Raw genomic sequence first — 20360 nt, forward strand, 5'->3', positions numbered from 1 at the left:
GGTGATGGCGCAGCGCGGGACAAGTTCGGTCCGAGCCATCCCGGCTATTCCTGTTCGGGCCTGATCCCTCAGGCCGCCTGCATGACTTTTAATTAAATACGAGATGATTGCCCCCTCTTCCAGACTCGTGTCAAAAAAATATCCCATTCCTTGTCAGTCCTTTCTGCAATACGCGTCTTGTCTTTTGTTTTCTTCGAGAGCCGTTGTTCTGCCACTCTCTTCAGAGCAACGCGATTCTCGTTCACTCGTTTAACTTATTCACCCGTCGCCCTATCAACAACTTAGGCATTTTACTCCAGTCACTCATTACTGTCTACCATGTATCGCTCACTTTTCTCTATTCTTATTGCTCTCTGGTTCTATGCCCATTGCGCCTTTGCCTCCTTAACTTCAAGTGAGATCGCCAACTCTTTGAATGAATTGGCGCAACAAGGTTTCGCTGCCAAGGATCTCGTATTGGAGATTAACTCCACCGCCGATGCCGGTCCAATGCGTGTATGTTTGCCCTGGGTATCCTGAGATACGGTCATGATCCACAGCTTCAAGTATGCGTTTTTCTGATGAGGTGTAGGATGTCTATACGGAAATGGACACGATTGTGACCGTGGTTCTCACGGACGTCGAGTTCATGACCAATACCCCTATCATCACTGATCAATCCGAGGAGCAGACAGTATATGAAGGGTACTCAAATGTGAGATGATCAGCCTAACCCATAGCAACCAAAAATAAAACTCATTCCTTTGGCCGCTAGTTCGTACAATCGCTCCTTGAGCTCATGGACGCCTTCTCCGACAGTGCAACTGAGTTGAAGTCGATTGACTCAACCACCAAAGAGAAAGTGCCCTCGGAAGTTCGCATCCTGGAAAGTGCCGTGGACGTGAGATTGCCTCCATTTTTGAGCCGTTGAGGTCCACACTAATATGTCATCAGGCCTACTTCTATAATATTATCGGCCTCTTCCCGGCTAACAGCTCGTACAATGCCCAAGCCAGCAACCAGAAAGCCCAGGTCGACACCCATTGCTTCCAGGCTATCTGGGCGTTTGATGTCAGCGATGGCACTCAGTCTAGCTCTCAATAGCCCAGGAATACATCTCTTCATGCTCGAAGAATGATGCGAAATTCCGTGTAAATTGGACCATGTGCTTCCTGTAAGGATTGCGCAGAGCTGGATCGTCACCTTGATGGTCACCAGCGGAACCCGCTGCTGTATATTTCTAATTATTTATCACCTTGTACCATAATGATAATTTCACTGCACTTCCAGGCACCAAGTTTATGAGTGGAAATTGTTTTGTTGGCTACATACATGGAAAGTAGACAAAATCTAGCGCTACTACCCCCGGGGCAGCAGAACCGTCCTGAGGTATACAACCCGTAAGGATATGCGTAGACCCTGGATGAATGATTCAATAGACAGACTAAGGCACAACACAATACTAGTATGCCATATAGACTGAGGATGAAAATGAGAAGAACAATAAATCAAGATACATTAGGTTGACCCCAGAACATAAAGATCCCGAGCACAGGATGGAAGTCTACGGCTTCAACACAACCTGACCCCCCCAGCCGCTCAATCTCCCTGCCGCATCTAATGCGCCTTCAATTTCATCCAGCCCAAATTCCTCGATGTAAGTGACCCCGCCCTTCCCACCCAGTGGAAGCAACCCAGACCGCACCATTTGAATCAGCCGGAACACATGCGGACGATCATACATAAACCGTCCCTGAATGCGAATTCCCTTGAACATGATCTCGCCGTAAGGAACCTGAACACTCCCCAAGTGATCGCCCATCAGGACACATCGACCGAAAGATCCCAGCGCACGAATACCCGCAACTAACAGGGATGAGTCCTGAAGGGTTGGGGGCGACAGGTCCAGATATACATGGGCCCCCTCCGGTTGGCCGACCGCTGTTTTGAAGGACTGGGTATCGGTAGCCTCGTCCCCAGTGATTTGGGCTGTGATAAGTCGTTGTGTACCATGGATGTGTTTGAGCTTGTCAAGAGCTGCCCTGTTGCGACCGGCTGCGATGACGGTGGCCCCCATGGCCAAGGCTGCGCCCACCGCGCCGCCACCAAAACGCCCTGTAGCTGGGGCCACGATCACCACCTCGCCCGGTTTCACGTCCACCTCGGCCAGCCCGCCAAAGGGGACCAGGTATGCGGTCAAAAGACAGAGGTCACTGATGCTGTATCCCAGCCGCCCCAGGAGAACTTCCTCGTCCAGCGGATACAGGTTCTCCAGAGGGAACCGCGCGTATTCAGCATATGTTCCGTTGCGCCAGACTCCATCCATGAGTTTCTGCGCCGCTGGATGAATTGCTCCATGAACCCCGTACAGCATGGTAACGGCGGGGTTATCGCGCGCGCGGATGGTTATGTCGCAGAAGACGAGTTGACCCGGCTTGAGGGTGACACAGTCGGGTCCAACTTCATGGATGCGCGCGATGGCCGTGTTTCCCGGAGTCATGGGGATGGAGAGCGGGTATGGGCGCTGGTTCGTGATTACCTCCCTCATATAGGGGACAATATCAGCAGCCAAGATGCGGACGATGGCATCACCAGTCGATGCCACAGGGCGAGGCACATTTTCCACGACCAGGGGCTTGTCCCGGGCATGAATCACCGCCGCTTTGTGGGTTGACATATTTTTTTTGGTGGTCTGAGGGGCAGTTGCAAGGTAGTAGAGGATGAGCTGTTTCTTCTCTGCTGCCTTAACTGATCTGTAGAGCATTTTAATTCCGTGCTTTGTCCATCAATTTAAGGAAGACAGATCCACGGTAGGCGAGAATGGTATATCCGCAAACTCCGGTCACCCCGACCAACAAAGTCTGGTAACGATGAAGCAAGATACTACGGAATACCCACTCAAGCGACCCCATCTGTCATAGTGAACTCTGGTAAACGGTCAATGACACCAGATATAGCCCTGGATGGTGGGTCCCAATCAATTCTGCCGATTTCAACACTTCTGCAACTGCTTGCGCGGCAATGGATTCACGGCGACGGCGATAACCTCTCACTGTTTCCCGTATCCCCGAGCCCCTCCACCAACGCGCTTTGTATGTCATGGATCCGTAGTCAATGTATGACCTGCCATGCCGCACGCCGTACCCGCACCCGTATTGGAATAGGTCGTCAAACGTTGACTGCTGATCTCATGACAGATACTAAAGCCGCATGTGGTGGAAGTTCTGCCTCCCATGTACATAGACCAAGTAGAGTGGGTCCGGCTCTCACGGCGACTGATAACTTTAGAGAAAAGCAGATTCATGAAGTAAACACCAAAGTGGCAGGGTGAATGTGCGAGCCCCACTGGGTTATGAACATGGTGATTAGGCAGCTAAACCTAGTAATGCTATCGCATTTAGCGTTCGTACCTACTGTCTTGATACTACTCGTAGCCTGGCCCTGTATCTATACTAGCTAGCTGTTGTTATGGGCGCACTTCGGGGCCCTTGAGGGCAAGGCACCCGCGAGATGGGCGCTAGGGTCCAACCGGAGGGCTGCGGCAGTTGCTCCGCACGGTGAGATTCTGCAGCAGGCCTTTTGAATGCCGTTATTCCCCTTGCTTTTATAAAGGTGGATGCATGGCAATGGGTGGCCCGCAGATCGTCGACTGGCTACTGATGCTGAATGGAGGATCCTGGATTACCGCTGTGCTATGCTGAAGTGTCAAGCGTCCATTCCGCTCATACGGGCCTACCTTCAGACCCCGATAACTCCTGAGGTAGGGGCATTGTGGAGGGTCAAGGGCATATGCTGAAGAGAGGCAACTACCATAAAACGCAAGACTCGATCCTGTCAGACCTGATTCACATTTGGTTCGTGCAGTTTATCACATCCAAAGTGCAGGGGACCATCAGCGTCGTCTCTGCCCTATGCCCCACCAGGTCTTAGCTGGATTTCTTCATCATGTGCTCCTCGTCAGCGGGAGTCATTGCCAACCGCGGCCAGGCCAACTATGCTGCCACCAACACCTTCATGGATGCTTTTGTGTGTCAACTGATGACAGGAGGCTACCCGGCCACCTCGATCAGTCTAGGAGGCGTGTTCAGTGTGGGTTGGATTGTGGAGAACCAACTTAGACTCCATCGCGCTCGCCTACAGGGCCCTTTGGGAAGACCTTCTATTCTCTTTCCTGGAATATCGTATAACCCCTGCCTGGGGGGCGGCGCAGAGTACCCAGACCGGCCACACGGTGGTCGGAATACGATCCGCCCGGGACTTTCAACGCCAGTCCATCCTTCTGCCCGGGTTCATGGCCCATTCGTTATTCTCTCCGCGTCGGGCCATTGCAGGCAGGTCCCAAATGGTCGAACAAGAGGTCGAGGCGGCGGTAGACGTCGTGACGCGAGCGATCGTCGATGAACTGGCGCGTATTATGGCACTTTCCGTTCAGGAGATTGATCCGCAGCGGTCGCTGGGCTCGTACGAGGTGGATTCCCTGGTAATAGTGGACTTGAAGATGTGGTTCCAACGGGAAGTGGGGGTTGGATCGGGGGAGCTGTTGGTGGAGCTGGCTATGACCCAGTTGGTCCGACAGGCTGCGGACGGATCGCAGTTCTCGCCGGCGGAGCTCCGGAGAAGTTAGTAGGAGAAGGGCCTGTGTCCAATTAAGAAAGAAGCTCTTTTAAGGGTGCGATTGCATGATGGAGGCCCACAAAGACAAGCCAGGAAGAATGAAGCTTTCGACCATGGGGAAAGACAGTGAGGCGCCATATCCATGCATCCAGGCATTAATGTTAGTAATCAGAGAAGTAGAGGCAAGGAAATGGCACTAGCCCCGAATAGGTAACACGACAACCAGCTGCTGTTTTGAGATATAACAGAATTATCGTCAATAATAAACCGAGGACATCAAGACGCGCACCCACCGATATTATGGATGTGCTATTGCTAATCTCTTCTCGCCTAGTGGGTGGATAATGATTTAACCTTCTTGCCCTGCTTATCTCTGTGATCGGGCCATTATGGGCCTCCTTATGGGGGGTACCTAGACTAGCAGCAAGACACTTAGCTTGATGGAGATCCAGTAACCAGGCAGAATCGACTAGCTCCATACAAGCGATGTCTCCGAAACGGGGCCCAGAGCTCAGACCTTGAGATACAGTCACTCCTGCTCGCATGGCGATGTGCTTTGATTTTGGCTGTCCTACATTCAGTGTCAAATGAACAAAGCATGTTTGACCAGGTGAGGAGCAAGAAAATATGCTCCAAGACCGATGTCTCTGGAATTTGAAGTCATTGGCCAACAAGGGGCTGCAGAAATATTGATCTTAATATCAAGACTGGGACTACGCCCGCCACTGGCCCTTCAATAGAATCGTGGATCTACCGCCGACATGTCGACGCTTCCCCTAGGCAAAGCTTAGACCAAGCCTCACCTGCCAATAATTAAAGATTATTATCATGATTGTGGATCTTGAGCCAGCTGTGGCACATGCTGGCTACACGAGTAACTGCTCGGTCCGCTTCGAACATCTGATGCCCATGTTTAGCCACTAGCAGCTCAGATCTTCCCTGTTTCTATAAGAGGTCCATCTTCCTGTGCACTAAGACGTGCCAAACCTTTAGCCCTCAAGTTTTGTGACCAAGGTTTCGGTTTATGCTTCAGTTGTCTTGCCTGGGAGAACATGCCTGGTACAGAGATCGGTCATGACAGTGGTGCAACACCGTCCATACGGTGCCCCTTCGACGAATTTGAACGGATTCTCGAGAAGAATCCCATTTTGGCGCCCACTGGCTGTACGGAAAAGTTTTGCCAAGCTGGACGTCTCATCCACAGCGCTGAGCCAAAGGTCGGGGAGAATCGTCCGCTCGAAGTGGTGAAGAATGAAGCGGTGGCATTTCTCTGGCAGTTGTGGCAGGAAGGCATCTACACCGAAGACCGTTACCTAGAAAGACGCGCACAAGTACTGGAGGAGATCGCTCGATCAACTAAAACCACAATTGTGTGGGATCAGGAATGCAAGCGAGTGGGCAAGACTTCGATCTGGACACAAAGCGCCGAAGAACTTCGCTATGGGCTGCGTCTGGCCTGGAAGAATTCGCGCAGGTGTATCATGCGCTCGCGGTATCAAGGTCTGGGCCTCTGTGATCTGCGACATATTCACACTAGCGTCGGTATGGCCACAGCACTTCTCGAGGAAGTCACTAAGGCCTTCAACGATGGTCAGATTGAGCCGACGGGTAGGACATTCCAGTAGAATTGTCACCGCATCTATTCTGATCTGACCATCTTCGCAAGTGTTTGTGTTTCCGCCGAAGTCTGTGAATGGCAGTGGCCCAAGGTTTTGGAACAAGCAAGTGCTGAACTTCGCTGGTGTACGTTATCCGCTCTAGTTGCCTCCCCTATTGACTTTGATGCTAATGTAAGCTGGATTCGCAACCCGCAGTACGAGCTAGAGGACGGCTCTATTGTAGGTGACCCCAGTAACGTCAAGTTAACCCAAGACATCATTGACTTGGGCTGGGCACCACCACGGCCCAAGACCCCATGGGATCTCCTACCAATTGTTGCCATGGCGGAGAGCGACGCACCGGCTCTTGTCGAGGTGCCGGATGACCTCTGTCGGCTGATTGCCATTCGACATCCAGACTACCCCGGCTTCAATGAACTCGGCCTCAGGTGGTACCAATTCCCAGCCCTAAGTCGACTGGGCTTTGATATAGGCGGAGTTCAGTACACAGCAACACCGTTTATTGGATGGTACTATCATTCTCTTCATGGTCGGTGATGACTCTTGCTGATCCTGACAAGGTACATGGATGCGGAGATCGGGGTGAGGAACCTTGCCGACATGTTCCGTTTTGACGCCCTGCCCGAGGTGGTCAAAGCCATTGGGTTTGACATCAACGCCTATCGTGCCAAGCCTGAGTACGCAGACATACGAGAGCTGGAGGATCTTCCAGACTATGAGCAGCTGCGGTGGCGGAGCCGCGCCCAAGCCGAGCTGAATTACGCCGTGCGTTGGTCCTTCCTCCAGCATGGCGTTACTTGTGTGGGAACATTGGCTGCATCCTCGGACTGAAGTCAGTTCGACGATGAACATGCCGCGAAGAAGGGCTACCGACTGAATTCAGATCACTATTGGCTGTCACCGCCGCAGGGATCAATCATACCCGTGTGGCATCGTGGTGGTGCGCCAAATTACCAGCCGAAGCCCATGATTTGCCGGAATCGGTATGATCCTGTTAACTCCTGGCAGCGTCGGAAGGGTTCTACGGAGGCAGTTCCAGCCCTTCTGGTGAGAAACGGGAATACCTGGGTCACCGAGGCTCTGACTAGCTTTGCCACTGAAATTTTAGGCCCCAAGAGGCGTAAACTGACAGAATCTCCCAGCAAAGAGCAACCCTGCACGGTGCATCTATCCTACTGCAGCCAGGGTACTACAGCACGGACTCTAGCTGAAAGGCTACACCGGCGACTGAAGCGCAGTGCTAGAGGCTTTCGAGTGAAGTTTAGCACCTTGGACGCCTTGGATTTGGCTCTTGTCGAAACATTCGATACCATACTTCTAGTTGCCTCGACCACCGGCAGTGGTGCATTTCCTGCCAATGGAGCTAATTTTGCGAAGGCCTTAGGGCATTTCCGCCACACGCTCAAGGTTGACTTCTCCCGTGTCCGACTGTCCGTCTTTGGGGTTGGGGATAGTGCCTATCCCAATTTCAATGCCGCAGCAATTACCGCCTACGACTTTTTCCACCACCTCAATATCTTGCCCATAGCTGGTGGATTAATAAAGGCCTATGTGGCATCCGAAGCATTGCCGTTGCGCATGTTCAATCGCTGGTCGGACGCGGTCGAGTCTGCGTTAATGGGAGGGAAAGGCGAATTGACTAGTGATCCGGAAGAAGCGTTCGTAACGCACGCTGAGATGCTCCGCAATTTTAGCGAAGCTACGGTTACCTCTAAGGCATCCAGCCGGACGCACGATGGACTGGTCCTATTGACTCTTGACGGCATCGAATGTGCCGACATGACCCACCAACGGCTTCTTCCCACGAATTCCTCATCTCATGTCTCCCGAGCCATCACAGCCCTGGAAATCACAGATCCTCAGCTGCTTATACCGTTCTCTGGCGAAGGGCTCCAGCAGTGCAGCTACAAGGCCTTCTTCACCAACTTCGTTGACCTGGAGGAAAAAAATAAAGTTCCAAGCTGGGCAGCCGAGGTTGACAAGAACGGCGAGCGCGAGAACGAAAGTATCCTTGAAAGACTGGAGAAATTATCGGACATTATAGAGCCGTCGCAGTTGGCTCAAGGCTTCCGTCATAAAACCTGTCTTGCTTGCCCACTTATCAAGCCCCGAGCCTATTCCGTGGCATCATCCTCGCGGTTTATCGGCGAGAAGAAGGTAGAGCTCTTGATTAAGCCACAACAGCAAGGCCGATTCAGCGACATCTACCTCTCCTCCCTTCAGCCTGGTGGATCAGTGGTATATGCCGTCGTCCCTGCCTCCCCTGCATCTTTTCTTCTCGCTGTTCAAAAGCCGCTTGTTAACATCACCACTGGCTCTGGATTTGCACCAGTCCGCAGTCTACTTCAGCAGCGGATTCAGACTGCACGAGAATGGGGAAGACATAGCAGCACGACACACCCATTCCATACCGCTCCTATCAGTCTATTCGCGGGGTTTCGGCCTGCGGATGAGAACCTCTTTCACGCGGTAGTCCACCTGGCGCAGAGGCATCGTGTGTTAGATCTGGCCTGTCTTGTTCCTAGTAACCGCGAAAAGAAGCGTGTTCAGTGTTTTTTACTGGACAAATGTAACGAAATTCGGACGAAATTAGTGGAACAGGAAGGATATGTCTATGTCTGTGGGAGTGCCGCTATGGCTGAAGGGGTGCAAGCTAACCTCAGCGAGATTTTGGTAGGAAATGTGAAGCAGATCATGGGCGAAAGATATGTAGAGGAAGTTTTCTGAGGGGTTATACCAAAAAACATGTGTTACAACATTGTACTACTAATGTGATTACGGGCATGCTTAAAGCATCATACTCGGATGATGGTGGTGATAGTGTTGATAACAATAAGTAATACCTACTGCTCCTGTACCACAGACAACCAAACCAACCAAAGACAGTCCTCATGCGTCGCGTCTTTCATTCCGCCAGGTCACATCACTGCGTCAAAAGAGAAGGTAGTCCTGTCACATAAAGCACAAATTGAGATGTCCACCAAAATCACCACAGCCACCACCCTCTTCTGTGTAATATTAGTAGTAAGTATGTGGTCATTGTGGTCTTTCCGCTAGCAGCAAGCGCTCGTATAGTCGGATTGTCATGGTCTCCGGCAGTTAGTACTTGACAATTGGTCTACTTAGCAACAACTGAATCGTAGTATGTTTACCAGGTGTGGAGAGATATATACTGGGCCCATTCCACTGCTCAACGAAGTGACAGCGTGCTAGGAACTTTAGTTATCAGTAGTACTGGTGTGAGAGTCAATGATAAACCAGGGAATTGTGTGCCACCAATTTGAGTAACCTCCCTAAGCCACAACCTGAGGATATATGCTGTTCCCCCCATCCAATGATAAACCTGAGAAATTTCACCACATTACTATACCTATGGCAGTGCTTACATAACGTCATTACCCAGCTCTCTATCACGTGATACTATAAGGCTGCCAAGGCAGAAATCTCACGTCAGCCCCCTCAACTAACCCCAACAAATCAACGAGTTAACCACCTCCTCATCTTTCAATCAATTGCATCAAGAGAGACATTCGTCTTTTAATCTAGTATCCTCGCGTAGTACCCCAACCGCAATTCTTTTACACCCATATATATATACTCATGTGATCTAGACATCTCTCTAGCAGTCAACGGACCCTTTCCCGTTCCGACGGGAAGAATCCGAGCACTGGAGCCCCTGAAGGATCGTCGGGTGTTAGTCTGTATCTAGTGGCTCGGCTTCATCTTACCTCTTCGCACGGCCCCCCCCTCAAACCCACTGTCCCCCTCGAATGTGTCAGAGACTCAACAGTAGTTACAGCATCCGAGGGTGCAAGGGATTGGTTCATTCGACACGCTGACATTCCTGGGCCGCCCCGCCCGCCGCCAACCGGCTGCCTCACCAGGCTTCTTCAGGATGAACTCGCCAGGTTCTCCCTCATGCCTATCTGGGATGGCGTGCTCGCGCGTGTCCGTGAAAGCCTGCCCAGTCCAGGGTTGAAAAATTCCTCACTTGCTCTTCAAAAGATCAAAAGGGATCTTGGCCCCCACCAGCCTCGGCACGGCCCCCATTCAATCGGCTTTCGTGTGGGCATGGCTGGCGCGCTGCCCAGCGACGGTCATTTCCCCAGATGAAAACTCCCTGCGTCCCGCCAATCTCCCTCTTATTTCTGTCGCTGAAATGTGAGATGGCACAGCTGCTGCTGCCGCCGCCGCCGCCGCCGACCTGAAATCAGTTCCCATCCGGGTAAAGAGAGGAAAAGCTGGGGGTGTTCGTCAGCATGTGGCTCTACCATTTGCTGCTGATCGTCCTTCTGGAACGACTGGTGTCCGGCACCACCTGCTACTTCCCTGAGGGCAACGTGGCCGAGGATTACACGCCTTGCTCCGACAATGGCGTCTCGTTCTGCTGCAATAAGAACTCGATTTGCTTGAGCAATGGCCTCTGCACCTCCATGCATCAACCGTATGTTCTCGGCCGCGGCGCCTGTACCTCCCAAAGTTGGAACGATACCTCGGTCTGCGACGATGTCTGTCATGGAAGTACGTGAGATACCTCACTCACCCTGATAGTTTGGCTTCAACCTAGTCTACTGTTCTTCTTTGCGACTGACCAGATACTCGCAAAATTACAGTCACCACTGCGTGGAGCAGCGCGTGCTCCCTCATCCTCTACAGTGACGTGAACGGAGTCAAGCTATATTGCCCCAACTCGATTATTTCCAACGGGACCAACTCCATTGGATGCGCCAATGGTGTCTCGCCCGTTTCAGTGGGCACTGGCAAGCCCATTGCTGGCAAGGCATATCTGGCCAGCTACTCCCTCCTCCCCACTGCTAGCACCGCCACCAGCACCGCGACCGCGACCTCTACCACCGAGCCCAATACCTCGTCTTCCTCCACAGCCGATGAAAGCTGCAGCAGCCCGACCGCGGCTAATGGCAATCAAGTCAGCCGCGCGACCGTGACCGCCGTTGGGGCCGGGGTCGGCGTCCCCCTTGGGCTGCTGGCGTTGGCATCGCTGGGATATGGTTTGAACGAGAGGAGAAAGCGGCTTCAACTCCAGAATACCCCGTCAAACGTATACCAGATGCCGGCGGCCTCATCAACGTCCTACCGAACGAGGAATATGGGCGCGAAGGAGCTATCTGGCCATGTACCGCTTCATGAGTTGGACACGTGATTGTGCATGGAGCGCGCATACAAATACTTGTTAGGGTTTGGTGGAAAGGGAAGACAGAAAGGGAGACTGGCAAACGGAATGTGGGTGGTTGCATGTATTTCCGTTACTCCTAAGAGTTCGTGTCTGTCCCCGAGCTCACACCCGCTGAACCTGTACTTTTTTGGACCGGCCAAGAAAGAACCGTAAAGATAATACTAATACACTGCTTCTGAGCAGCTCGTGTACAGTACATAGAGTAATGTTGGCTAGATCTACCGAAACTTCAAACCATAAAGGGTGCAACTCGGAGTGAAAGGCGTGAGAAAAAGAGACATGCATTGCTTGACTTCCCTCGGAAGCTTCCCTGATAGTTCTCGGAATCAAAACAGCAGCTGAGTAGTCATGCCGCCACAACAAGCCCGACACGAGAAGACGAATCTGCGACGAGTAGTACCAACTGAAAGAGCAGAGGACTCCTACGAAGTACTAGGCATACTAATGACCCACACACCCACCCAAGAGCGACTTATCAGGCTCATACTTGAACATCACGCGAATGCCTACGGCAGCCAAGCCCTCCAACTAATATATAATGATTGTGTCTAATGATTTAACATCCTCAACGTCAGTTAGATGACACTTCTGAATGAGAACTATTGAACGCATCTATCGAAACCGACTAAGGTACTTGCGAGGCCTGACCCTGAGACCAGGTTGGTAATGCCGCGGGCTTGACATATATGGGGAGATCCCAAGTAGGCATACACAGTTGGAAGAAGAACGAAAAAACGGAAACCCTTACCAACGAACCATGTTGCCCATACAGGAAACTATTATCAATTGGCCGGCTTGCAATAACCGCATATACTGTGTTGACAGATCACACACCTTGGCTGGCGATCCCAAAGCTTCGGGCCGTCACCACACTGGCACTGCGGAATCGATGAGCACCTTTCAATATTGAACATGATATACAAGGGGGTTAACTAACACAAAAATATAAAGTCGGCAATGTAAGGTACGGTACGACATGATCATGAACGCCGACAACCTGCTCGGTCGACCTCAGAGCTGAGCTGGCCAAAGAAAGGTGTCGTATGGAGGGCCGTGTACAGCGTACGAGTGGAATCATATCACCTACCGATCTCAAGGTCGGATGCCAGAGCGTTGCATCGGGCCCCAGCTGCTCTGGTGCGCTGTGATGATCCATCACCTCGTCGTTGTCTGGGAGGTAATCAATAGTGGTATCATAGTGTACGGAGGCCATGTGAAGAAGTGTGAGCCAGCAGGATCGCGTAGAGCTGTCAAGAGGACAAAATGAGAAATGGTCCCATGCGGGAGGACATTGATAAACTGGTGGGGCATGGCTACTGCTCTTACTAGTATCAAACCACAGGTTCTTGTGGCTATGCCCCCCGTCACAGCTGCGATTGGGTAGCAGTCAGGCAGGAAGATGGGCCGATGCTCCAGCTGCGACACACATGATCTCAGCAACGGGACGTATGAATCTCCTCAATAAGAAAACAAGCTTAGCATCACCACCCCGACGCTCATAATGGCATCCGGGTCGAAACCTTCTCACAATGATTATACCGTGGCATGGATATGCGCACTCCCAGTGGAGCTGGCGGCTGCCCAAGCCCTTCTGGATGAGACCCACGATCAGCTTCCAGCCGGACCGAATGACGCGAATGTTTACACACTAGGGTGCATATGTGGCCATAGAATTGTCCTCACCTGTTTACCGAGCGGTGTATGCGGGACGATCTCTGCAGCTGTTGTCGCGACCCAACTTTTGTCAACTTTTCATTCCATCCAATTCGCCCTCCTAGTCGGTATTGGCGGAGGCATACCAACTAAGAATGCGGATGTCCGCCTTGGCGACGTAGTCGTTGCAAGACCTACTGACAAGAACGGAGGTGTCGTACAATATGACTTTGGCAAAGCAACAGCCGCTGGCTTTCAGCGGACAGGCATGTTGAATAACCCGCCCAGATCCCTCTTGCACGCGATCTCTAAAGTAGAAGCAAACCATTTGTCACATGACCGCCAATTTGTCTCTTTTCTGTCTGAATTCGAAAGGAGAACGACTGAACAGGGAGCCTTGGTCTTCTCGAGGCCGGTGACGGAAGACCATCTGTATCTTGCAGATTACCCTCATGCTGGCATCCGGTCCGATGGATGTGCAAATTGCGATAAGTCAAGGACGGCTTCACGGCCTGTCCGATGCGATGGCTTGCCAGTGGTTCATTATGGATTGATTGCATCAGGGAACCAAGTGATCAAAGACAGTCACGTACGTGACAAGCTAGGGCAGGAGCTTGGGGCGTACTGTGTTGAGATGGAAGCAGCCGGTTTGATTAACCATCTTCCATGTTTGGTGATCCGTGGCATATGTGACTATGCTGATTCACACAAGAATGCCGCATGGCATGGGTATGCTGCCGCTACGGCTGCAGCGTATGCGAAGGAACTACTTTCCGTAATGCCAGTTTCGCAGCATAATATGGCCGCTTCGATAGAAACTTCGCAGGGTGAGTGACGTAACTTGCTCCTGATAAAGCATCTGACCGCTGATAGTTAGAGGCTAGAAAATTACCACATACCATTTCAACTGACTGACGTACCCACGATTAGCAATTTTGTCGGTCGGGATGTAAACCTCCGCAAGCTATGGGAGATCCTGCGACCGAATAAAGGGACGGCGCGCAAAGGTGTCGTGATACATGGAATGGGTGGGCTGGGCAAAACACAACTAGCAGCCCACTTCGCTCGCATGCACAAAGAGGACTTCACATCAATTTTCTGGCTGCATGGCAAGGATGAGACTACCTTGAATGCGTCATTTGCAGACCTCGTTGTCCGCGTCAGAGATATGGCTGCAACCGACAGTACGCACCACCATTCGATGCAAGAAGGGCCACCTTTATGTGCCAAAAGAGCTCTAGAGTGGCTGTCGAAGAAAAATAACGCTGGGTGGCTTCTCATCTACGATGATGTAGAAGCTGCTGACATTAAAAGCTGGCTGCCGACTGCAGATCATGGCTCGATCATCATCACAACTCGATCACCGCAACTTGCTGAGGGCATGATCGCTCACCCACTCACGCCGCTTCCCTTTGAGGATGCCTTGCAACTACTCACTGGCGAGCCACGCCTTAGTGACAGCACATACGGCATATGCCAAGACGACCCAAGCTCGGAAGCACTAGCTAAGCGTTTGCACGGATTACCTTTAGCACTGGCACTTGCAGGATCCTATATTCACCGGACAGGTATGAGCTGCTCCAAATACTTGGAATACTACCAAAGCCAATGGTGCAGCCTTCAGGCAGCCGCTCAACCTCTTCGAGGGTACCCAAACGGAAATTTGCAGACGGCGTGGAGAGTTTCTTATGAGGCAGTTAAGCAAACCTCTCCACTGGCGGCACAGACCTTCTTTGTTCTTTCGCTCTTTCACCACGAGGATATATGGTACGAGCTACTCCACAGCGCCATGCAATCCCGCATTCTACCACCAGGGCTTTCAGAAGTTTTGTCAAACGAGATCCAATTCTCAAAGCTGATGCAGATATTGTTGGACTTCTCCCTGGTACAACAGTCTTCGCGCAACGGGAGTTATTGCTTACACCCTGTCATACAAGATTGGTGTGAGAATGAGCTTCCGTCTATCGATTCAAACCTCAGTGAGCTTGGCAGAGAGACCTTTACCATTCTCGCAGTCACAGTGGGCTCGAACGCCCAATTTGCGCTAGACACGAACGACTGGTCGTTGCAACAGCGTCTTCTGTATCACGCAAACAGACTCATGCCATTGATGCGAGGGAAACCGAGAGAGAGTCGAGATTCTGAGGTCCTTTCGGCACTTCATGCAATTGGGCGTCTGTATTGGACGTATGGAAGGCACGAACGAGCAGAGCAGATGTACCAAATGGCACTTGCTGGGAGAGAGATGGCGTTCGGCCCTGATCACAGAGTCACGCTCCAGACCGTCCACAACATGGGCTTGCTGTACCACGACCGGGGAGACTTGAGATCAGCCGAGCTGATGTTTGAGCGGGCGCTTTCCGGATATAAAAACACTGAAATTGATGATTCTCAACCGGAGGCGCTGGATACCCTTCAGAGTCTTGCAAATATCTACCATGCTCAGGGGAGACTGGACGAGGCCGAAAGGCTGTGCTACAAGGCACTGACGGGATACCAAAGTTTATCGACAGCAAGCAGTCCATTGGTCTTAAATGCAATGCATAACCTTGCAAACATCTACTTTTCTCAATACCGGTTACCCGCAGCAGAAGAGCTGTACGACGAAGCCTTGAGGGGCAAACAGAAATCTTTTGGTGAATATCATACGTCGACGCTAGACACAATCCATAACATAGGTGTTGTCTATTTTGAGCAAGGCCGAGGGCAGGAAGCTGAAGAAATGTGTGAGCGAGCCCTTTCTGGAAGGATTACAGTATTTGGGAAAGACCACGCGTCTGTATTCGACACGCAATTCCAACTAGGCACCCTTTATCGCTCTCAGGGTAAATTGAAAGCGGCCGAGGAAATGTACCAACGCGTTTTGTTGGGACGAGAGAAGGTTCTAGGCGCTTGTCACTTCTCAACTCTTCATACTATCCACCATATTGGAAATCTCTATTATATGCAAGGCAGGCTGCAGGAAGCGGAGCAGATGCAAGAACGAGCACTCAATGGCTTTGACTGCACCTTTGGTCATGACCACACCTATACACTTGAATTAGCCCAAACCCTGGCTGTTTTCTGTTGCCAGAGAGGGAAGCTCGATAAGGCAGAATCAATGTTTCAACGCGTTCTGTCCGCTAAAGAGCAGATTAATGGGAAGCGCAGTGGACCGGTGCTTGCTATCCTGAACAACCTAGCAAACGTATACAGAGAACAGGGCAGACTCCGGGAAGCAGAAGAGACCTACAAGTTGGTCTTGGCCGAATGGCGGAAACACAGCCCAACGCATACTGCGGCACTCGGTGCTTTGAACAATCTAGGTGTCGTCCACCAAGACCGGGGCCAACTGAAAGAAGCGGAGAAAATGTTCAAAGAATGCCTAAATGGGTATGAAAAAGAACTTGGTCCTAATCATATCCTTACACTGGACACGGTGTCTAACTTGGGAGATTTGTATCGGGATCAGCACAAGGCCCACAGGGCAAAAGAGCTTTACTTGCGCGCTCTTGCCAGCTATGAGGAGACCTTGGGTCCCGACCATCCGAAAACCCAAGAAACTGCAAACAAAGTCCGCTTGATATGTAATCATCCAAGCTTGACGAAGCGAGACTTTATTGTCAGACTTTGGAAAGGGTGTCGCTGGTAATATACCTTACTGTGTATCTCTGTTGTATGACAGGACTTTCCATACCTCATTCAATCGGCGAACAAAAGGTGTTGATGAATTCATACCTTTGGCGACAGAGTGGTGTTTGGTCCCGCTGATACGACATCTCTATCTCTAATCCAACCCGTGGCTTTAATATTGGTATGTCCGACAACTATATTGGGATTAAGTCTGCTATATACGGCACTCATGCCTGGGACCGGCCTGGACAAGAAGATAATCGGGTGTTCTGCTCCGGGAAGGCAACGGAGAAGATATTCAAGGAAGCCTCACAATGCTTCCCCCAGAATGCTCAACAACTCTTCTGTGAAGGCCTCGGGATGAGTAGCAGATGGCAGATGCCCACCGGCCACCGTCTTAACTGGTAAGCGTAATTCGGCACCTAGGGTGGTAATCGGTTCAGTGGTCAACGGAGTTGAGGACAATTCACCCCTGATGAGAGTAATCTTTTCACGATAGGCCTTCAACACGGGAAAGGGTACTTGATATCCTAGCAGTACAGGTAACTCATATTCAAAGAGGAAGTTAAAACAGAGAATCGACAACGCAAGGAGCTTCTTATGAGTGGGAGAGTCACGAAGCAGCGCACGGTCTTCATCGCTCGTTACGACCGGGACAAACGTCTCCGAGGCGGCAGCTGGACCATGGGCCTTGTATATCGAAACTGTGGACTGGAATGCTGCAGAGACCTGCTCATAGCTCTGCTTTGGTAGGAGACATGGTATGCACGGGTCATGGACAATTATCTCTCGGACCAAGTCTGGATGAGTGCTGAGCAGTTCAAGGGCATGCATGCAACCGAGTGAAATGCTGTAGATGAGGACTGGCTGGTCAGGTGAGAGGTGCTGTATGAGAGCGACTATGTCGTCGACGGTGTCTTTCAGCAGGGTTCGTTGCTGTTCATGCGTCGGTGGAGAGAGGAAGCGACTGCGGAGGGAGCCTCGCCGATCGAAGCCAATAATAGTGTATTGGGACGATAGCCGCAAGGCGAGGTCTTCATGGGTCAGGTGCGTTCCATGGGCCGCTGGGATGATGAGAAGCGGTGGACCGGAGCCGCGGATTTCGTAGTAAATGGATACACCGGGTCGGCTCAGGACTCCGCTGGACATCGTTGCTGACTTGCTTCAATTCTTTCTTTCGGTTGTGCTGTTTCTTTGTCTCGCTTGAAGATAGGCATGCGTCTCCTTGTTAAAATATGTAGATGTTGATACCCCCCGGGGTCCTTCAGTTGTAATCGGACCCTTGTTTCGGAATCGGCATCGGACAAACTAATTAGAACAAGAAGAATAATTGAAGTAGCCGAAGCCAGTCTCCCGGTATCTACTTATGGTATGATGCTGGTGCCCTGCACGTTTGTATCTCGGCAAAGATATGCCCAAAAATTGGTCATTCGATCAAGCGCCAACTAGCCCGTCCCTTAAAGCCATACAGTCCGAAATCCAGGGCGTCTGAAAAGCAATCATGTATGACGTTCGTATCTCCCACCTCTGTAACTCGACTGTGTCTTCATGGGACGCCATGAAGAGGCGCAGAACCGATGGAAGCTTTTGGTGTGTCATGTACGGTAGGCACATACATGATATATTGTCAATAATGGCCTGCCTCGCTGCTGCATCTCCGTCCCGGATCGACGCTTCTAACCAAATAAGTCTAAGGAAGTTATTGATTTTGACTGAACTTCACCATACTTCCGTTGGCGAACTTATATCCATTCTGGCATTACTGAAAATTTGCTGTAGGGAAAAATTGCCTCATTCTCGAATCGCTACAAATAGTGACGTTCAGCTGTACCGTAATGCCTGTGTACGAGGACACGTCTTACAGCACAGTCCTTGCCCGTGTGGCGGCGGAGTGTCGCAGATAGAACGACTAGCTACGAGAGAGATATCCCATATAAGACAAAATAACGGAGTGGATTGCAGGTCTATCCAAATTCCTCGTCTCACCGATATCTAAAAACAGCAGGGTGGCCTCCTAATTCCGCTATCTCCATTATTTTGCGACGGCGCATTGTCAATTACCAAGAGTAGGGAAGAGACTATTTCAACCAGAACCTGAAACAATACAAGGTCAAGAACCACGGTATGCACGGTATTGCCACTGAGCAACTCCCGGTCACACGGATCTCCTTACTATTCAGCAAAAGGGCGTCTCGCCTTGCTTTCGAAGGAGGGATGGGGACTCCAAGGCAGTGCTTGGTGGTGCCTATCTGTATCCGAAGTAGCGAAAGAGACTAGTTCTTCAGTCCACAGCATATATAGTTCTTAAAAATTGCATTTTATATGATATTACTGTCTCATACGATTTGCTTTATAATTACAGAACAGACTGAACCGGCAACTTCCCAAACTCCAACTGCTGATCAACGGTGTCTCTCACTTGATACTCCATTGACTTGAATTTGAGACCGAGCTCTTTCTCAGCTCTACTCGAGTCCACCGCGTAGTTCATCCAGTCCTCTGGAATCAACTTCCAGGCGACGGAGGGGTATTGTTGTCGGACGAACTCGTTCACCTCCTTCCATGACCGGCGTGGAGCAGAGAGTAAGAAGGACTGGAAGCCTCGTGTGGAACTACCCAATGCCTTGACGTGTGCCGCAGCGACATCATCAACATGAACCCCCAAAAACTGACCATTGATGGGCTTTTCTGACGACAGAAGAGTGAGTACCAGGGCTCCGCAACTTCCACTCAGATTGTCATGTGGTTCTTGCACCGGATTTTGACCATAAACCCAAGATGGATGAAATGTTGTCACATCAAACGGTGGGTTGTGCTCTTGTACAAAGTCGATGATCGCTTGATAGGAGGCTACCTTACTCGCGCGGTACTGTACCATGGGGTCAAGCAAAGACGAGATGCCCTGCTTCGCATCATAGGGAACTCCAGTATCCTCTATGGAAGGTCAGCAGATGTCCGGCATTTGGAGCCAACGCGGGACTTTCTCACCGGTAATCACTGTCCCGTGCGGTTGACCAGCCAGGGGCATAAATGATGATATTGAAGATGTGACAACAACCTTCTTGATAGATGAATTTTTGCAAGCAGACTCCAATATGGATGTTGTTCCCTGCATTGCAGGAATCAAAAGGTCGCTGTTTCGATCTGGAAGTGGTGATGCAACATGTACAACATATTGCACGTCCTGGATTGCCTCATCAAAACACCCAGTGACCGTAATGTCGCTCACAACGATGAAGTCAATATTACTGAGATGGCTGCTGAATATGCGGCGCAACTTCTCAGCCTGTTCGGGGCGTCGGATAGAGAGGCGTGCGCGGTATCCGGCCTGCAAAACCTCAAGGGCAACGCGAGACCCAATGAAGCCTGTTGCACCTGTGATCAAGACGGTAGGGGCCATTATGCTGTCATTGAATTTGGAAAATGGCGGTCATATTGGCTTCCCTGCCATTATCATGCTTAAATAGGGCATCTAGCCACCACAGCTGGACAACGACATGCGTGTCGGAGTATCTATTTACGGTGACCGAAGCTGTTTACACCTCACTGACGCAATCAAAGGAGATGTTAATCTTGAGTAGCTCACTGAGTACGTATGATCGTAGGAAGTTCATGCAGTATGTATACGTTGACTTACTAGCCCTTGGTTACGTTAGGCACGATCATGCAAGGTGACTGGAATCAGCCGA

At 51.0% G+C, this 20360-nt stretch overlaps 9 protein-coding genes across 9 annotated transcripts; 5 read left to right on the plus strand and 4 right to left on the minus strand.

Moving 5' to 3' along the window:
• Positions 1-114: 114 nt before the first annotated feature.
• BO87DRAFT_379072 (uncharacterized protein) lies at positions 115-1302 on the plus strand. Its single transcript, XM_025623946.1, has 4 exons — positions 115-495; positions 572-694; positions 755-880; positions 934-1302. Exons 1-4 carry the CDS (start codon positions 319-321, stop codon positions 1081-1083), a joined length of 576 nt encoding a protein of 191 aa, XP_025476959.1. The 5' UTR covers positions 115-318; the 3' UTR covers positions 1084-1302.
• Positions 1303-1543: 241 nt separating this feature from the next.
• Positions 1544-2656, minus strand: BO87DRAFT_461534 (putative isopropanol dehydrogenase; the record flags this gene model as incomplete). The annotated part of the gene is made up of 1 exon (XM_025629097.1): positions 1544-2656. The coding sequence occupies one exon, from the start codon at positions 2654-2656 to the stop codon at positions 1544-1546; it is 1113 nt and encodes a 370-aa protein (XP_025476960.1).
• Positions 2657-3654: 998 nt separating this feature from the next.
• Positions 3655-4604, plus strand: BO87DRAFT_379073 (uncharacterized protein). Its single transcript, XM_025623947.1, has one exon. It carries the CDS (start codon positions 3925-3927, stop codon positions 4378-4380), a length of 456 nt encoding a protein of 151 aa, XP_025476961.1. The 5' UTR covers positions 3655-3924; the 3' UTR covers positions 4381-4604.
• A 984-nt stretch (positions 4605-5588) lies between these two features.
• BO87DRAFT_409036 (nitric-oxide synthase) lies at positions 5589-8939 on the plus strand (the record flags this gene model as incomplete). Its single annotated transcript, XM_025626216.1, has 6 exons — positions 5589-6201; positions 6260-6353; positions 6389-6694; positions 6773-7013; positions 7050-8110; positions 8636-8939. Exons 1-6 carry the CDS (start codon positions 5646-5648, stop codon positions 8937-8939), a joined length of 2562 nt encoding a protein of 853 aa, XP_025476962.1. The 5' UTR covers positions 5589-5645.
• A 1072-nt stretch (positions 8940-10011) lies between these two features.
• On the plus strand, positions 10012-11696 carry BO87DRAFT_379074 (uncharacterized protein). The gene is made up of 2 exons (XM_025623948.1): positions 10012-10733; positions 10826-11696. Exons 1-2 carry the CDS (start codon positions 10472-10474, stop codon positions 11371-11373), a joined length of 810 nt encoding a protein of 269 aa, XP_025476963.1. The 5' UTR covers positions 10012-10471; the 3' UTR covers positions 11374-11696.
• Positions 11697-12073: 377 nt separating this feature from the next.
• Positions 12074-12900, minus strand: BO87DRAFT_126440 (uncharacterized protein). Its single transcript, XM_025618017.1, has 3 exons — positions 12733-12900; positions 12344-12653; positions 12074-12284 (listed from the first exon to the last, which is right to left on the minus strand). The coding sequence occupies exons 2-3, from the start codon at positions 12617-12619 to the stop codon at positions 12189-12191; spliced, it is 372 nt and encodes a 123-aa protein (XP_025476964.1). The 5' UTR covers positions 12620-12653; positions 12733-12900; the 3' UTR covers positions 12074-12188.
• Positions 12901-12907: 7 nt separating this feature from the next.
• On the plus strand, positions 12908-16690 carry BO87DRAFT_389369 (TPR-like protein; the record flags this gene model as incomplete). The annotated part of the gene is made up of 4 exons (XM_025624891.1): positions 12908-13812; positions 13875-13886; positions 13990-15785; positions 15816-16690. The coding sequence occupies 4 exons, from the start codon at positions 12908-12910 to the stop codon at positions 16688-16690; spliced, it is 3588 nt and encodes a 1195-aa protein (XP_025476965.1).
• A 145-nt stretch (positions 16691-16835) lies between these two features.
• Positions 16836-17922, minus strand: BO87DRAFT_126519 (alpha/beta fold hydrolase). Its single transcript, XM_025618018.1, has one exon. It carries the CDS (start codon positions 17818-17820, stop codon positions 16981-16983), a length of 840 nt encoding a protein of 279 aa, XP_025476966.1. The 5' UTR covers positions 17821-17922; the 3' UTR covers positions 16836-16980.
• A 1025-nt stretch (positions 17923-18947) lies between these two features.
• On the minus strand, positions 18948-20071 carry BO87DRAFT_442711 (NAD dependent epimerase/dehydratase family protein; the record flags this gene model as incomplete). The annotated part of the gene is made up of 2 exons (XM_025628063.1): positions 18948-19605; positions 19660-20071. 2 exons carry the CDS (start codon positions 20069-20071, stop codon positions 19028-19030), a joined length of 990 nt encoding a protein of 329 aa, XP_025476967.1. The 3' UTR covers positions 18948-19027.
• Between the last annotated feature and the right edge of the window lie 289 nt (positions 20072-20360).

This window comes from Aspergillus neoniger, assembly GCF_003184625.1.
Source record: "Aspergillus neoniger CBS 115656 unplaced genomic scaffold BO87scaffold_29, whole genome shotgun sequence".
NCBI classification, from domain to species: domain Eukaryota; kingdom Fungi; phylum Ascomycota; class Eurotiomycetes; order Eurotiales; family Aspergillaceae; genus Aspergillus; species Aspergillus neoniger.

Bases quoted from the DNA above. Each gene is read 5' to 3' on its own strand.
- BO87DRAFT_126440 (XM_025618017.1), bottom strand. From the start codon at position 12,619: ATGGCCTCCGTACACTATGATACCACTATTGATTACCTCCCAGACAAC. The intron at 12,285-12,343 runs GTTAGTTAACCC...TCGATTCCGCAG, and splicing joins TGCCGACTTTATATTTTTGT to TGCCAGTGTGGTGACGGCCC.
- BO87DRAFT_379074 (XM_025623948.1), top strand. From the start codon at position 10,472: ATGTGGCTCTACCATTTGCTGCTGATCGTCCTTCTGGAACGACTGGTG. The intron at 10,734-10,825 runs GTACGTGAGATA...GCAAAATTACAG, and splicing joins CGACGATGTCTGTCATGGAA to TCACCACTGCGTGGAGCAGC.
- BO87DRAFT_379072 (XM_025623946.1), top strand. From the start codon at position 319: ATGTATCGCTCACTTTTCTCTATTCTTATTGCTCTCTGGTTCTATGCC. The intron at 496-571 runs GTATGTTTGCCC...GATGAGGTGTAG, and splicing joins CCGATGCCGGTCCAATGCGT to GATGTCTATACGGAAATGGA. The intron at 881-933 runs GTGAGATTGCCT...ATATGTCATCAG, and splicing joins TCCTGGAAAGTGCCGTGGAC to GCCTACTTCTATAATATTAT.
- BO87DRAFT_126519 (XM_025618018.1), bottom strand. From the start codon at position 17,820: ATGTCCAGCGGAGTCCTGAGCCGACCCGGTGTATCCATTTACTACGAA.
- BO87DRAFT_379073 (XM_025623947.1), top strand. From the start codon at position 3,925: ATGTGCTCCTCGTCAGCGGGAGTCATTGCCAACCGCGGCCAGGCCAAC.